Raw genomic sequence first — 17,348 nt, forward strand, 5'->3', positions numbered from 1 at the left:
CCCTTGTTTGCTCTATACTATCTTATGTGTTGTGTTTGAAGCTAGGGTAATTAATTTGTGCGACCGCGACATCGCAACAAAAACCTACCACCTTGCAATTCGACTCGAGAGGATAGGGTTTGTTACAGATATACCTCAATGGATCCACTTTTGAAATCAACCAAGTGGTGTGATACAACATATAATGTCGTAATCTTTTTGTCGCCCATACCAATTCACAACAGAGCTTCTCTATCACCATGTATCTAGACTCGCATTCAGTGAACTTCTTACTTAAGTAATAAATGGCCCTTTCTTTTCTCCCGGTTTCATCATGTTGACCCAATACACATCTCATAGCTGCCTCAGTCACTGTCATATACATTATTAAAGGCCTTCCTGATATAGGAGGAACAAGCAAAGGTGGACTTTGAAAATTATGCTTGATTTTATTGAATGCCTCCTCACACTCCTCATTCCAACTCCCAAGATTCTTTTTTCTTAGTAGTTGGAAAATAGGTTCACATGTTGTGGTCAACTAAGCTATAAATCGGGCGATGTAGTTCAATCTTCCCAAGAATCCTCTTACCTCCTTTTCGGTCTTTGGGGATGGTATAGATTGGATTGCCCTTACTTTATCATGATCTACCTCTATACCTCTGTTGCTTACCATAAATCCTAGCAGCTTTTCGAACTTAACCCCAAATGAACATTTTGCAGGGTTGAGCTTTAGTTCGTATTTCCTCAACCTTTCAAATAGCTTTCTCAAAACCTTTACATGATCTTCTCCTTTCTTTGACTTCGCAATCATATCATCTACATACACCTCAATTTCTTTATGCATCATGTCATGAAACAAAGCCACCATGGCTCTCTGATAGGTGGCCCCTGCGTTCTTCAGATCGAATGGCATAACCTTGTAACAATATGTTCCCCAAGGTGTAACAAAAGTTGTCTTCGCCTTATCTTCCGGAGCCATTTTTATCTGGTTGTATCCTGAGAAACCATCCATAAAGGAGTATGTGGAACTATGTGCAGCATTATCAACCAAAACATCTATGTGTGGTGGTGGAAAATCATCTTTGGGGCTAGCTTTGTTCAAGTTTTGAAAATCCACGCAAACTCTAATCTTTCCCTCTTTCTTTGGTACAACAACAATATTGGATACCCATTGTGGATATTTAACTACTTCTAGAAAGCCTGTGTTCCATTGTTTCTCGAGTTCTGCTTTGACTTTGATCTAGACATCTGGGTGGGCTCTCCTCAATTTATGTTTGACTGGTTTATAACCTTCCTCCAGTAGGATCTTGTGTACTACGATATTTATATCCAAACTAGGCGTATCCTCGTAAGACCAAACGAAAACATCTGTATATTCTTGTAGTAGGGCGATCATTGTTGTTCTTTGCTTTGGAGTAATTAAGGTCCCTATTTTCAACTCTTTCTTGGACTGATCATTACCCACATTTATGGTTTCAAGTTCTTCTGCAGCGGGCTTCCAAGTCTGTTCATGTTGTTCCACGAGCTTTGCGAATTCTGTGATATTGCTTTCATCCCACTCTTCTTCTTCCACCGCAATCACATGTTCGTTAAAGTTTGGCCATTCATTCTTGATGTTAAGTGTATGTGATGTTGTGGAGGGTCCGCTTTCAGGATTCCTGAAAGCGGAAGGTGTCTAGTGTAAATGCGCATATAGACAACATTTGGAAAATGCATGATCTCATTAAAGCAAGGTGGGCTCAATGACAAAGATGAAATCTTGCTGACCTCATGAGCCTTAATTGTCAACCAGAGGAAATAAAAGCAAATAAAAACAGATAAAAGCAATGACAGAAACATGTTAATGCAAACAAAGTTGGTTTTACATTTTAAACACTATAGGAGCTTCTTGGGTCACCCAGTTTTGAAACTTCTCACCCACAGCCAGTTTTCGCACAAAGGTCTTGGCGGAGACTTCCTCTAGAGTATGGACAGTCAGTTGTGGCAGTGATTCATCCTCCGCTCCCGCTACCATATTCATGTCACTTCCTTCCTCTTCATCCTTCTCCAAGGTGATTATGCTCATGGTTGATAGTTCTTGACTAAGGCTTTTTGCATCTTTATCAGGTTGCATTACATATGCAGCCTTTGGGAACGATACCCTTAGGGGAGGGATTTCCAGCTCTTCTTCTTCAGGCTCTCTTCCTTGAATCCTAGCCATTCTTCTTTCTCTTCTTCCACCAGCAGCCCATCGATGATCCTCCTTTTTAGGCTCATACCCCAGCCCAAATCTTTGATTAGCACATTTCATCATTATTAGATTAACCCTTTCTGGATTTTCAGTGATAAGGTTATGTTGAAATGGAATCCTATGCTCCAAAAAACATTGAGCGGCCATCCTCGCTGCTTCTGAGATCCTTGGCATCCTTATCACTGTGTTCTCAGGCACCCAGTCAGTGTTTACAATTTCAAAAGCATGGTTATATTCATCATTGCAATCCTCTGCCTCGATGAAAGGTACAGCCACATTCTTTATCATGGATACTATCTCCTCAGCTTTGACAGTCACCAACATCCCGTTCATGATGTACTTCAAACATTGGTGTAACGAGGAAGTTACTACCCCAGCTGCATTAATCCAAGGTCTTCCCAACAACATACTATAGGAAGGGTGGATATCCATAACTTGAAATGTCACCAAGAACAATTGTGGTCCCATATATAACACCACTTCCAAAGTCCCAATTATCGGTCTTGGTGAGCCATCATATGCTCTTGCCATCATGATACTAGGCTTCATATAAGATTCATCAACCGACATTTCTTTTAGCATGTGTTTTGGCAACACATTAAGAGTCGAGCCATTATCAACGAGCACCTTTCCTATGAGGCAATCCTTGCACCTAGTGGTGATGTACAAGGGTTTTGTTATGTCCAGTTCCTTCAATATCTAACTCATCAGCTGTAAAGTACAAATAATTAGTCGCATGGATCCTCCCCACCAAATATTCCATGGTTTTCTGTTCAATGTCTTGGGGTACATATGCCTCATTCAATACCTTTTGCAAGGCGTTTCGATGCGGTTCAGAGCTGAGTATCAAAGATATAAGGGAGATTCTAGCTGGAGTTTTCTTTAATTGATCTACTGTGCAATATTCACTGTGCTTTATCAACTTTAGAAATTCATTTGACTCCTCTTCGGTTACTAGTTTATTAACCTTCAGTTCTTTGCCCAGGTCTACCACCTCTTTACTCTTTGCTTTCCTTAACTCCTCGGGTGTGAAGCACCGGCCACTCCGAGTCAACCCACTAACCTCAGTTTGGAACAAAGGAAGAGGGGTCCTAACATTGGAGGCATAGCCGTAATTATAGGGCATTGCATTGTGATTTCTCTTTGTATAGGAAGGTTTAACCAGGATTAACTTTGGCGGCCCATAAGCTGCTGGTTGGACTCTACACACTTCTGACAACCTGTCTTGGCCCTCCATCATTCTTATTTCATCACCGTTCTCCATGGCTTCAATCCTCAGTTCTCCCATGGTCATCATTTTCTCAATTTTTTTACGAAACTCCATGCAATCATTTATATGATGTCCCTCCTCTTCATGGAACTCACAAAAATCACTCCTTTCCATATGATGTTCATTGTTCATTTTTAGGAACCCTGACTGTACCAACATACCATGCAACTTTTGTATAGGTACTTTTAACCCTTTGCTTTGATTCTCAACCTTTACCATGCTCACTCCATTATTACTTGCAGCATGATTAGGCAATGGATTTGAATTAACGTTGGGCTTATCTTCGAACGACACCCAGCCCATCTTGATAAGCTCTAGCAACTTCTTCTTGAAAGCATAACAAGTTTCGATTTCGTGTCCCGGGTTACCAGCATAATACTCACAAGTTAATTCTGATTTGTACCATGCGGGAAATGGGGGTTGGAACGGTGGAAAAAAGATTGGGGTTATTTGTCCAAGACTCAACAGTTTAGCATACAAGTCTTTTAAGGGCATGGGTAGTGGTGGCAGCTGTTCCAAAGGATGTCTTGTATTTGGCCTTTGGTAGTTGTCATGGTTGTTTGGTTGGTAATTTGTTCTATTGGTTTGAAAAGGTTTGGCAAAGTTTATGTTGGTGGATTGAGGGGTGAGCATTTATGGGTTTTGGTAATTTACTTTCTTGTCGTTGTACCCGCCTTCCAAGTTGTTAATATCACCTTCTCTTTTCCTTCCTGTAAAACCTTTCTTCTCCAACGATTCCGCTATACGCCCAGCTTTAATCCCTTGTTCTATTCTTTCTGCCACACGTACAACATCATAGAAATGTTGAGATGAGCTGCCCATTAGATGCTCATAATAAGGTGCCTTGAAGGTATTGGCGAACAGGGTTACCATCTCCGTCTCTATTAAAGGTGGTTGGACATGTGTTGCCTCGTTTCTCCATCTTTGCACGTAAGCCCTTACTGACTCCTTGCTCCCTTTTTCCATTGACATAAGGCTTGTTCTATCAAGAGCAATTTCCAAATTGAACTTGTACTGCTTAAGAAAAGCTTCCACCAAATCTTTCCATTTCTTAACTTTAGCATTGTCCAACCTCATGTACCAGCTTAGGGTAGATCCCACTAGACTATCTTGGAAAAAATAAATTAACAGCTTATCATCATAAATCACCTCGGCCATTTTATTGCAGTAAGATCGAAGGTGAGTGTTTGAACATTCCAATCCAGTATATTTGATGAACTCTGGTATCCTAAAGTTCTTTGCTACTATGATGTTTGGTACCAAACACACTTCCGTTGCTCGCATGGGATCAAACCAATCATTACCCTCAACTGCTCTTAATCTTTCTTCTAAAGCAGACAACTTGTCGTAATTCATAAAATCGATGGACCTATTGTCAGGGGGTCCATCTGTTATTAAATCCACGGTGATGGGAGTTTGACTTGGCAGGATAGGGGTGATAGGCACAAAGTGTTGTTCTGTCGTTGCATCTGCCCCCAAGTTTTGAGATGTCCCTTGGATATGAGCTGCTGGTGCTCCCATAATTGGTTGGGTAGACGTTCCCTCCCCGTTTTTGACTTTCAAAAGTTGCTCGAGCAGATTGGTCATGCGAGCAACTTCATTCTTCATAGATTCCAACTAATTTTGATAATGTGACTCTAAGTGAGCTCTCTCCTCGTTCTCCATTCTTGATCTTAATCGGGTGTGATAGACTTTGGAGGGGGGACCTATGTTTCACGATCTAGAATGCACATGATAAATTGTAAACAAATGCGTGATGAAAATGCAATGCATATGTGATGGCTCTTTTTTTTTTTAGAACTGATTCATGACCTTCGTAATCCTTTAGGCAAGATTTATGAGTCGAACTGATTGCTGTAAAAGAATGTTTGCCAAGTTCTTATCATGGTTGGTTACCAAAATACATTAAAAAGAAGGAAAAAAAAAGTCATGGCCTTTCTTGTAAATAAGGGTAGCTTATACAAAGTAAGAAATAGAAAAGGGCCTTATACATCACTACCCTAAAAGGCATTTCCTCCATTAGCTAAGTCCCCAATAAAAGAGATGACGGCCCCCATGTACTCTCGGTACTTTGTAACATCATTTCCAACTTGGGTGGCTTGTTGATGCAGCCTTTCCGCATAGCGGGTTACTTGCTCGACCTGTTTTGTCATGCATCTTATCTTATCATGGAACAAGGTGTTATTAGCGATTATCACTTCATTGTTGTTCCCTAAGGCTTCGTTACTTCTTTCCAATATTCGGACCATTACCTCCAACCGTGCCACCTTATCTGTTGCCCTTTGTAGCTCTTCTCTCTCGATATCTAGCTCGGCTATTTTGGAGTTAATCTGAACAGCAAAGCTGTTAATATAATCCTGACATTCCTGACGTTCTTGTTTAATCTCCTTTAAACCTTCTTTCATCTTGAAGTAATGGCTCCTTAACTCCCTCAACTCCTCTTCTCGTATTTTAAGCTCGGATTGCAAAGCTATTCTTCATCCTTTCGAAGACTCAACTCTCTTCTGGTATTCTCTCATATCAGACTCAGCGGCTTTCCTTGCACTTCTTTCTTCCTCAAGTTGTACTATATATTGAGCCCTGATCTTTCTTTCTTCTTCTATGTCGATCTCAGCTAGGCGATTCTTTTCCTTCTCATCTTCCAACTTCTTTGTAAGACCGCTTCTTTCTTTCTTCAAGGAATCTATCGTCTCTTTATCAGCATTCATCTTGCCTTTTGCTAATCTCTTGATCTTGGCCAATTCTTTTTCAATGAGCCCATTCTTGTTAGCCAACTCACCACATTCGTTTATTCGATTCCTTAACTCATTCTTGACCCCTTTTGTTATTTCCTCAGCTACCTCGGCCCTTTTCTGCCATTCTTTCAACTGCTTATCTTTGTTTTCCAACTGTTGGTTCAAGTAATTTCTCATCGTATTTTCTTCATCTAATTGCCTTTCCAGGAGTTGTTGTTGCCCTTTGCTTTTGCTGAGATCAATTATATATCTTTCTAGCTGCTCTCTCAACTCTTCCTCATCATCAATCCTTTTCCTTTTTTGTTGCACTGTTGCTGATTTTGGTGTTACAACTTCAGAAAGCTCTTGATTTCTCCAACTTGTATAATTCTGGCTGCATGACGATTCAAACATGCTTCCTCCTTCCTTTTTTACCAACAGGGGCCTTTCCTAATCTTGTTGGATAAGCTCTATCTTTTCAAGGAATGGTTGATGCTTGAATAAACCTGTGAAATCTGCTAAACCTAGAGTCCTTGGTACATACTGCATTCCACCCAATTGCCTTGCTATAAGTGCAGGTGTATAACTGATGTATCCGGTTACACCAATCAGGGGGATCCATGTCTTGCTTCCACAGCTTATTGTGCAGATAGGGTCATTCATCCATGGTGTTTTCCATTTGAAGTTGCTTTGAGGTAGTGCAACATACTTGTCTATCCAAGTCGTCTCGTCCCAGTTCTTCCAAGTTTCCTCTATGGTAACCTTTAATGGTCAGAGGTCAAACCACCAAAAGTTGTTGAAGATGTCCCTTAGCGTTTCAATATGACTAACGATCCATAAATACAACATAGGGCTGCAACATCTCATGGATCCTTTTCCATGCATTCTGCAATGGTTAAGTGACAACATGGTTTCAGCCAAAATTGCTGAAGAAGGATTAATTCGGTCATACTCATATTCTACGAAGACATTTGCGGCTTCCAAACTGATGACTCCAATTTCGGATGGAAATAATACTAGTCTAAAGATGGCGAAGGCCACTAACCTGTATCGTTCATCCCCCAACTTGCCTTCCTCAGCATTCTTCTTCATTATGGCTTCAATGACCTTCCATTTAAAACCCCTATCAGCTACTCTGCATTGACTGATTTTTCCCAGGCCTAACAAATTGACTACCTCTGAAGTTGTGTCTTCAAATTTTCGTCTGAGGTAGATTTTTCTGCTGTTATTTGGAAAATCTAGGACCCTTTCATATTCTTCCATGGTAGGTGTCATATCAATGTTCCCGAAAGTAAAGCATCGATAACTAGGGTCCTAAAAGTTCAGGAGAGCTTTGATTGTTGTCGCTTGTATGGGTAGCCTCATTAGTTGTGCTATTCTCCCATATCGCCTTTCAAAGAGAGTCTCATCCACATATCCCATTATAGGCAACAATTTCCCTAAGTCATTTACCATGTGATTTATCTTGGTAATGCATGGCAACCTACTAGCATCGATTCTTGGACATTTTCCTTCAACTATCTGGTTCAACTCAGATTCTTGCCCAAACTCTTGGAAAGATAGGTACTTAGTCATGATTTCAGTTCGGAACCTGGAGTGATGAATTTAACATGATTAATTTGATGCAAATGAAAGTATATATCTTGTGAAACAAAGGGTAGTTTGACTATCTAAGTCTCAAAAAGGGTCCCATATCTGTCCAGTGACGGTCTTCGTAAAGACAGTGTGGGGGCGTTGCAATGAACAGTTAAGGCACGTATGCCCACCATTACCAAGCAAGCACTCAGATATGAGTTGGGTGTTTCACGCATCTGAACCCCGACCAATAGTCATAGGGCAGATTGTTAATTCCCCTCCTAACTTAATAAGATTGTGTGTGCTTCCCAAAAATTAAATTGTGTGATGCATGAGGCAGTTCTATATAATGCATGAACATAAAATAAATTAATTAATTAATTAAATTAAAAAATGTAAAATAAATAAATAAAATAAGCTTATTTAACAGAAAAACACACAAACCAAACAAAACACAATTATCAGACAAAAACAAAGCTTAGTCCACAAGGTCCCCAGTGGAGTCGTCATTCTGTCGCACGTGTGCGGCGTCGCGGCGAAAACATCCACCCTCAAAATCTTATATTATCTATCTATCTGGCAAATATTAGGAGGCAAGGAATTCTTGTCTCTTATCAATGAAAAATTGGAATGGGAGTCGCCACCTAGTATTTTGGTCACTAGGAACCCTAACTGGTCTCAAAGATCGGGTACGGGGACTGGTTGCGTAAAGGGAAGGTATTAGCACCCCAAATACACCCTACCTAAGGTAAGCTGCATTGTTTTATTATCTGATAAAATCTAAGGTCTTGTCGTGTTTTCTAGTTATTGGTATGTCTATGGTTTAAGAAAAGTCATCTTGGGTAAAGATATCCTTATCTTACGGGTAAAACCTAACTGTTCTAACATCAACAAAAGAATTTAATATCCGGAATACGTCTTACGTAGAAGATCATAACCCCAGATATTAAAAGAAAACAACATATTTTTTTGGAGTTTTTTTGAAATATTAGCCTAGTTCTCGTGACTTTAATAAACTGGTTATTAAAGCCAAAATGCATGCTAATATATATTTTCGAAATTATTATTTTTTTATATATATATGAAATACAATATGATTTTTTATTTTATTTTTGAGAGACTTGGCCGTATGCATGAAAACAAAATATGTATATTCTTTTTCTTTTTTTTTGCCGAAAACTGGGTATTTTAATACCGAATTTTTATCTTTACAGTATAAAAATACAAATTGATATTGACTAAAATACAGTAAAAAAAATTTTCAGAAACTCTTAGATTTTTTGGAAATAATTTTTTTTTTTGCAGGCTGAGCCCAGCCCGGCCCCTGTGGCTGGGCTGGACCTAGCCAGCCTGCATAGCTGGGCTGGGCCTAGCCAGCCTGCATAGCTGGGCTGGGCCTAGCCAGCCCAACCTAGTAACTAGCCCATGCTAGTGACCAGCCCCCCCTCTGCCCATTTTACGCGTCCATGAACAGTGCGAAGGTAATTAAATTACCTTCGCACTGTTCATCACCTTTCTTGCAGTGCAAGAATGAAACAAAAGAAAAAAAACAGAGTGTTGCAACTGGTGATTTCAGGTGCTGGTTTCCTTACGTTTTCTTTTTGTTTTTTACATACTAACATGCATCATCTCATTCTACAGGAACTGAGAAAGGCAGCGAACATACCTGGTTTTGAGAAGAAGAAGACGATGGTGGTGCTGCGTTCTCTGCTTCGCCGTGTCCTCTGCTTCCGTTCGGTTTGCTTCCTTTCCTCTCCCTTTTGCTTTCTCACTATTTCTCTAATCTCTCAATTTTCTTACATTCTCCTAAGCTGTCTCCCTCCTGTTTTTCTCCTCACTATAGCCTTTCCTCTCTTCTCCCTTCTCTCCTCCCCCTTTGTTCGGCTCCTCCTCTGGCTTTTATAGCCAGAGGACGCAGGCGTTTTTGGTAAGCCGGCGTGCATCACGGTGGCGAGGGATGTCAGCCGTGATACACGCCCCTCTTGATTTGAAAATGGCTCCATTATCACTGCTAACGTCTCCTTCCTTTATTATCACAGATTCACAGCTGTTGAAGACAGTGAAATGCGCTTCAATGGAAATGGCGCCGCTTGGGTTCTTCTGGTTTGGTTATTGAAGTTTTCACAATTTTGTAATCAAACCCCCGACAAAATTGTAATCGGATCCCTTGATTTTGGCGCATTTTCTGGTTTGGTCCTTGGTTTTGGGTTGTGTCAATTAAGTTCCTAATTGGCCATCAAACTTCAATAATTATGCAATTAAACCCCTGATTTGGCCAAATCAACTCTTCAAAATTATAAATGGACCCCAGAACTTTAATTTCTTCCAATAAAAGCCTAAATTGACTTAAAAATTAATTTTTCTTGCAATCAAACCCTCCATAAATTCAATTAAATCTTAGATAAAATTTAATTGAGTCCATAAACATCTGATTTTGAATATATGTTTTCAAAATTGAATTTTCTTTGTCAATAGGACTCTCATCAGTTAACGACAAACTGTCAAATTTCAACATTTTGCATTTTTGAACCTCCTCAACCAATTTTTGACCATTTTTCAGCATTCCAGCATCCTTTTCTCGCTCCTATTATTTTTTGGATTTCTTCCAAATATATATTTTTTAAGTTTTTTCATTTTTGTTTGGGAACCCAAAAATGGGTAACAACAATGTTAACGAGACTAGAACAAGAATGTGAATTTATAAGTATGCCAATACGATGTAATGTAAACCTATGAGTATGGAAATATAATATTATGGGCACGTGTATTGAGAATCCGTTTTATAGGAATGTTGATTTACATTATCCTACGTAGATTGTGCCTTGATAATGAACAAAATGCAATGATAAATCTAAAGAATGATGTGGTGAAAAACATCTAGAAACTGGACGATAAAAAAAAATCCATCAATTTTAGCCTTGAAAAAGCCACGTCGTTACACTTAAATTCGTCAAAATACAATAGCATGTGGGTTTGTCTTATAACATACAACCTGACCCTTCTCTAGTGTTTTATCTATATTTGGAGTTCTATAACTCCAAATGGGGTAAGGTTTGTTTCTTGCAAGAGCTAATATCGCTAACCACATTTTCCATGAGACACTTACCCCAAATTTCCTCAGTTGTAAGTCTCAATTTCTAGTTTAAGGTCTGATGTACATTATGTCCAAAAGTTCCCAACCTGACCTATCTTCAGGTTTTTACCTATATCTAGAGTTTTATAACTCTGATTTGGGTGAATCCAATCCCATCAGAAGGATAACACCCAAATATACAACTTTTATGAAGGATAACATCCCAAATGCTGCATTCAACTAGTCCAATTTCTGGTCACAAGTTAGTTAGAAATACTGTCCAGATTTTTGGTTTTATAGGTCTAACACACAACCAATCATATTCGTGCATTTCTTCCCTTCTTTTTATCATCCTTATATACAAAACATGTTATTTCCATAGCAATGATCATTCTTGAGATATAACATATTCAAAATTAAACTTTACAAGAGCATGCGCCACATGAATTTGTGTATATGTTTATGTTTCAACGCACCATAGTTTCTTGTATGATTCTACACTTGTTATTTTAACATGCATACACAATTCAACATCAAAACATTTTCCCCTATCATCTTGTTCATGTATGGTCAAAGGCTTCAAGCCTTATCTTACTCGAACTCTAATCCAAGAGTTAATATTTGTGTATAAAACTTACCAAAGGTATTAGAAATTGGTCTAGGAAGGTTTTAGGTTTGTTCTAGCTGTGTTTTTCACTCCTCAAAACTCCTCCTCCCTCAAATCTTTTGGCCTCTCTTCATATTCTCTCTGCTGCTACTAACCTCCTCTCTTTTTCTCCCTCAATTTGTTTTATTTCTTGTGTTTAAATCTTCACTCAAACCCTTTATTTTCTCTCATGGATTTGCTTGCATGTGTTTTCTCTACTTGTTCTTTGAGAGGATGTGCTAAAGAGAAGAATGACTCCCACCCCCCCTTTCTGGCGTAAGCACCTATCTTCTTCCTAGGGCTTACGGGTTTTTTTTTTTGTCCCTCACTTGTTCATGCCTTTTCAATTTAGTCCTCTCATCCTTTGTCTTTCCCACATTAGGTCCTAATTTCTCCTTATTTACTTATGTGTATTTCATACTTTAAGCTAAAAATTTTGTATTTCACTAATGGGTTCTTTTGTATTTATTTAATTTCATGCATTTATTTTCTAGGGGCTTACAATAAATGTGAATTAAATATTGGATCATTTTTTTGTAAATGAATAATGGATCATTTTTAAACGAAGGCTGTTAGTTCCAAATTCATATATGCCTAATGCATGTTCCCCAACAGCGTATCATAACCAATATATAACATGCATGAATAAATAATAGTCGTTTCTTTCAGTGCACGCTAGCACTAATTTAAATTTCAGCCGAGGATGTAATCCAGAAAGAAAAGTTAAGCTAATGAACTTGAAGGCAGAGAAATTGAGGTGCCATATGTTCCATGGCTACCCAATTAATTAAGAATATAGTGAGGCATGATGCAAACTTATGAATAGAAAGCCATGTTCTATCGATTATTTTGTTATTAGATTAGTAAAAAGGAAAAGAAAATGATATTGTCACGCCAAGAGAAGTTATTAGAAACTCTAGTTTGTAGAAATAAGATCGAAGTCTTAAAGATTGAGAGTAAGTTTGATTGTTGTTTCTCTATTGATAGACTTGATAGGGGAGGGGGTCTAGCTGTGTTTTGGAGATCATCTAGTTTAGTTACGCTTATGGGGTTTTCTCAAAATCATGTTGACATGGTTATTGTGTTGAAAACAGGAACTGTTTAGATTGCAAGTTTATTGAAGAAGAATAATACATAATAAATGATAGAAACAATGGCAACTTTAAGTAGCCTTACAGAAAGAGTAAAAAAAAGGAAATAACAGCCCACGTTTAACAACCTATTACGTGGTAATAGACTAAGTCAAAATTAAAATAACTACTCCCTAAACAGCAGGGATTTATTAAGGAAGCAGTAGCACAGAATCTGCTAACTGCACAACTAACTGCAAGCTAACAATTTCTACCTTAAACTGAATGCACCTTGCAGTCAGTTTACATATGGTTCTTGACAAACACCTAGCATACTTCGCAGCTTCACAAATGCATCTAACTTGAGAGGTTTTGTCATTATATCTGCAATTTGGTCTTGACTATTACAATGCACCATTTCCACAGTTCTAGCCTTTATAAGCTCACGCAGAAAATGGAAACGAACGTCTATGTGCTTGTTGCGTCCATGCATTACTGGATTCTTTGCAAGTTTGATAGCTGAGCTACTATCACAATGAACAACTGTAGGCTTATCTTGATGTTTACCAAGCGTCTCAAAAATCCTTCTCAACCACACTACCTGACATGCACAAAAAGCAGCAGCAATGAACTCTGCCTCAGTAGTGGATAGAGTTATTGTCGGCTATTTCTTTGATGACCAGGACACTGCTTCTGAGCTAAATAAGAACACATAACCTGTAGTGCTCTTTCTGTCTTCTTGATCTCCAGTATAGTCACTATCTATATAAACATTCAATTCTCCCGTTCCTCTGTAGAACACCCCGAAGTTAGTTGTTCCTTTGACATACCTTAAAATTCTCTTTGCTGCCTCCATGTGAAATTCAGTAGGATTGCTCATATACCTGCTAATAAGACTTACTACAAACATCATGTCCGGTCGAGTAGCAGTTAAATACATAATTTGATTAAGAACCGGATTGCATTTATTCATTCCAAATTTTTCAAGTACCTCCAGAGCATTTTTTTTTTTGGCTAATGAATATTCCATATGCCCTTTGAATAACTTCTATATCAAGAAAATACCGCATCTTCCCAAGATCAGTCATATCAAATTCAAGCATCATTGATCTCTTGAACTCAACAAACATAGATTCATCATTTTTAGTAAATATGAGATCATCAACATAAAGACTCACAATTAGAATTTTACCTCCCTTTGCTGTCTTTGTAAACAAAATGTGTTCAAAATGACATCTTTCAAATCCTGCCTTCACAAAATGAGCTTCCATACGACTATACCAAGCTCGTGGAGCTTGCTTAAGTCCGTATAAAGCTTTTTTCAGTTTATAGACTTTTTGTTCACTGCCCTTGTGCACGTAACCTTGAGGTTGCTTAATAAATACTTCCTCATTTAATTCCCCATGCAAGAAGGCAGACTTCACGTCCAGCTGATAAATGTTCCATTGGCTTTGAGCTGCAAGTGCTATTACCAAGCGGATTGTATCCAACCGTGCCACAGGTGCAAACACTTCTGTATAGTCTATCCCATGTTGCTGAGAATAACCTTTTGCTACAAGCCTTGCCTTATACTTGTCTACCTCTCCATTCTCGTTAAGCTTTGTTTTATTTACCCACTTCACTCCAATTGTTCTTCCTCCTACAGGTAACTCCTTTAATTCCCATGTATCATTCTTTTCTATTGCTTGAATTTCTGAGTCCATGGCTTTTCGCCATTTTTCATTTCTAACTGCATCTTCAAAGTGAACTGGATCAACAGCTGCAAACATGACTAAATTAGCCACATCGTCTTCAGAAAATCCCTGTCCTGTTTCATAATCTTCCATCCATACTGGTGGCCTTCTACCTCTTCTGTCATCTGTATTGGGAGGATTGTTCGGATTATTGTTAGGATTTTCTCCTCCTTTGTTGTTATTGAATTCAGCTGTGTTGTTGTTAAAGTCTGCACCATCTTCTTCTCTTGTGTTGTTGTTGAAGTCTGTAGCACCTTCTTCTCCAGTTTCAGTGTCAAGGATTGCTCCTTTTTCATTTTCACCCCATTCTAGATCAGCTACTGATACTTCTTCATGTCTTTTATCCCAGTTCCATCTTTTATCCTCTTCGAACACAATATCTCTACTGACAAGAATTTTCTATGAGACAGGATCATACAATCTGTATGCTTTAGATTCCTCACCGATGCCAAGCAAGACACAACTTAAACTTTTATCATCCAATTTTTTTCTTCTGCTATCAACTACATGCATATGAGAGACACACCCAAAAACCTTAAAATGCTCCACTGACGGTTTAACACCACTCCAGGCTTCTTCAGGAGTTTGATTCTTGACAGCAAAAGTTGGACTTCTATTCAACACATGTACAGTCCAGTTGACTGCTTCTGGCCAGAAAGTTCTGGGGATTTTCTTCTCTGAAAGCATGCTTCGGACCATGTTCATTATGGTTATGTTCTTCATCTCTGCAACTCCATTTTGTTGTGGAGTAAATGATGCTGTCAATTGCCTGTGTATCCCACTTTCATTACAAAAGTTGTTGAACTCCTGAGATATAAATTCACCACCTCGATCTGTTCTCAATCCCCTTATGCTTGAACCTGTTTCCTTTTCTACACGATTCTTATATTTTTTGAAAGTAATAAAAGCTTCTGATTTTTCTACCAGAAAATAAACCCATGTCTTGCCACTAAAGTCATCAATAAAACTGATCAGGTACCTTTTTTTGCTATTTGAGATTGGTGTAATTGGTCCACAAATGTCAGCATGAACAAGTTGAAGTATTTGAGAAGCCCTCCATGTGCTCATTGTGGGAAATGAATCCCTGTGTTGTTTGCCCACCAAGCAATCTTTACATACTTTGGAAGGATTTTTTAGTTAGGGTAATCCTTTCACCATCTGCTTCTGCTGGAGAGTTTTCAAACCTTGGAAATTCAAATGTCCATGCCTACAATGCCAAAGATGTGTTTGATCCTCTATGACTGTATTGAAACATATAGACTCTTTTGGTTGAGACGCAGCAAGCAAAACAAACATCCTGTTGGATGACATTACAGACTCCATAAGCAAGCCCTTTGCAGGATGAAAGATCTTGCACTATCCACTCTGAAATACAATTGAAAGTCCTTTCTGTAGAAGTTGTCCAATACTTAGCAAATTATTCTTCAACTCCGGTACATAAAACACTCCAGTGATGATTTGATCAATTCCATTTACTCGCAGCTTTATATTGTCTTTTCCATATACTGTCATGCTTGACTTGTTTCCAAGCTTTACTGATTATCTGAAGCTCGCATCCAAGTCTAAAAAACATTCCTTCTTTCCGCACATATGATTACTGCAGCCTGAGTCAAGATACCACAATTCTTCTCTGTTCACCTTTGTATTTTCAACATAGGCCATCAATAGAATTTCTTCTCCAGCCTCTACAAAATTTTCTCCTTTCTCCTTGCTTGGACATTCATATTGAAAGTGCCCACGTTTATGACAATAGTAACATTCTACCATGGATTTGTCAAAGTTTCTGCCTCTCCCTCGACCTCTTCCTCTAAAACTGCCATGTCCACGACCTCTTCCTCCAGAGAATTCATCAAACGTGACCTTCAACGCTTGTTCTTCTATGATATGATCATTCATACGCTGTTCGTGAACAAGTAGACTACTCTGCAACTCGTCGATCGACATAGAGTCTAGATCATGTGACTCTTCAATAGAGCAAACGACATAATCAAACTTAGAAGTCATTGACCTCAAAATTTTTCAATGACTAACACATCTGTCATTTTTTCACCATGTAATCTCATTTTATTAGCTATGGTGAGAGTCTTGGCAAAGTATTCATTGACAGATTCTCCTGTCTTCATGTGAAGAATCTCAAACTCTTTTCTAAGAGCTTGTAATTGTGCTCGTTTAACCCGTGTGGTGCCTTGATACTTTTGTTTCAAAGAATCCCAGATATTCTTTAATAAATCTTTGTTCAGAATTGTCTCCAGAATTGAACGGTCAATTGCTTGGAACAAATAGTTCTTGGCTTTCAGGTCCTTCAGTTTTTGATCTTCAATGACTCTCCTCTGTCCTTCTGTGAGATCTGCTTCTTCTGCAGCCGCAGGGATCCCATGCTCCACCAGACTCCAATATTCCTTTGATCTTAAGAAATTTTCCATGAGCATAGACCAGTGATCGTAATGCCCATCAAACTTAGGAATTGATGGCTGCACATAGCTGCTTTTGGATGACATGTTCACACCTAGAAGACTGCTGCTTCTTCTGCTTTTAATAAATCAAACTCCCTAGAAGGAGGCTCTGATACCAATTGTTGAAAACAGGAACTATTCAGATTGCAAGTTTATTGAAGAAGAATAATACATAATAAATGATATAAACAATGGCAACTTTAAGTAGCCTTACAGAAAGAGTAAAAAAAGGAAATAACAGCCCACGTTTAACAACCTATTACGTGGTAATAGACTAAGTCAAAATTAAAATAACTACTCCCTAAACAGCAGGGATTTATTAAGGAAGCAGTAGCACAAAATCTTCTAACTGCACAACTAACTGCAAGCTAACATATTGTTGGCCCTGATATGTTTGAGTGGAGGCTCACTGGTTTCTATGGCTTTCTCGAGTGAAGGAGACGAAGAGAGTCATGGAACCTGATTCGTGCACTAAGTAGGAGATCCAACTTGTCGTGGGTGTGTATAGGTGACTTCAACGATATGTTGAGTGTGGAAGACAAATGGGGGAATACCGACCACCTTGATGCTCTGATTCAATGGTTTAGGGAGGCTATAAAAGACTG

General features: G+C 38.7%; 1 protein-coding gene across 1 annotated transcript; it reads right to left on the minus strand.

Moving 5' to 3' along the window:
- Positions 1–517: 517 nt before the first annotated feature.
- Positions 518–5,087, minus strand: LOC127904108 (uncharacterized). Its single transcript, XM_052446060.1, has 5 exons — positions 4,134–5,087; positions 3,018–3,989; positions 1,845–2,908; positions 1,270–1,637; positions 518–975 (listed from the first exon to the last, which is right to left on the minus strand). The coding sequence occupies exons 1-5, from the start codon at positions 5,085–5,087 to the stop codon at positions 518–520; spliced, it is 3,816 nt and encodes a 1,271-aa protein (XP_052302020.1).
- Positions 5,088–17,348: the final 12,261 nt, after the last annotated feature.

The sequence above is a fragment of the Populus trichocarpa genome, chromosome 12 (assembly GCF_000002775.5).
Source record: "Populus trichocarpa isolate Nisqually-1 chromosome 12, P.trichocarpa_v4.1, whole genome shotgun sequence".
NCBI lineage: Eukaryota > Viridiplantae > Streptophyta > Magnoliopsida > Malpighiales > Salicaceae > Populus > Populus trichocarpa.

Bases quoted from the DNA above. Each gene is read 5' to 3' on its own strand.
- LOC127904108 (XM_052446060.1), bottom strand. From the start codon at position 5,087: ATGAAGAATGAAGTTGCTCGCATGACCAATCTGCTCGAGCAACTTTTG. The intron at 3,990-4,133 runs GTAAATTACCAA...CCTTTGGAACAG, and splicing joins GCGGGTACAACGACAAGAAA to CTGCCACCACTACCCATGCC. The intron at 2,909-3,017 runs GTATTGAATGAG...CTGATGAGTTAG, and splicing joins ATCGAAACGCCTTGCAAAAG to ATATTGAAGGAACTGGACAT.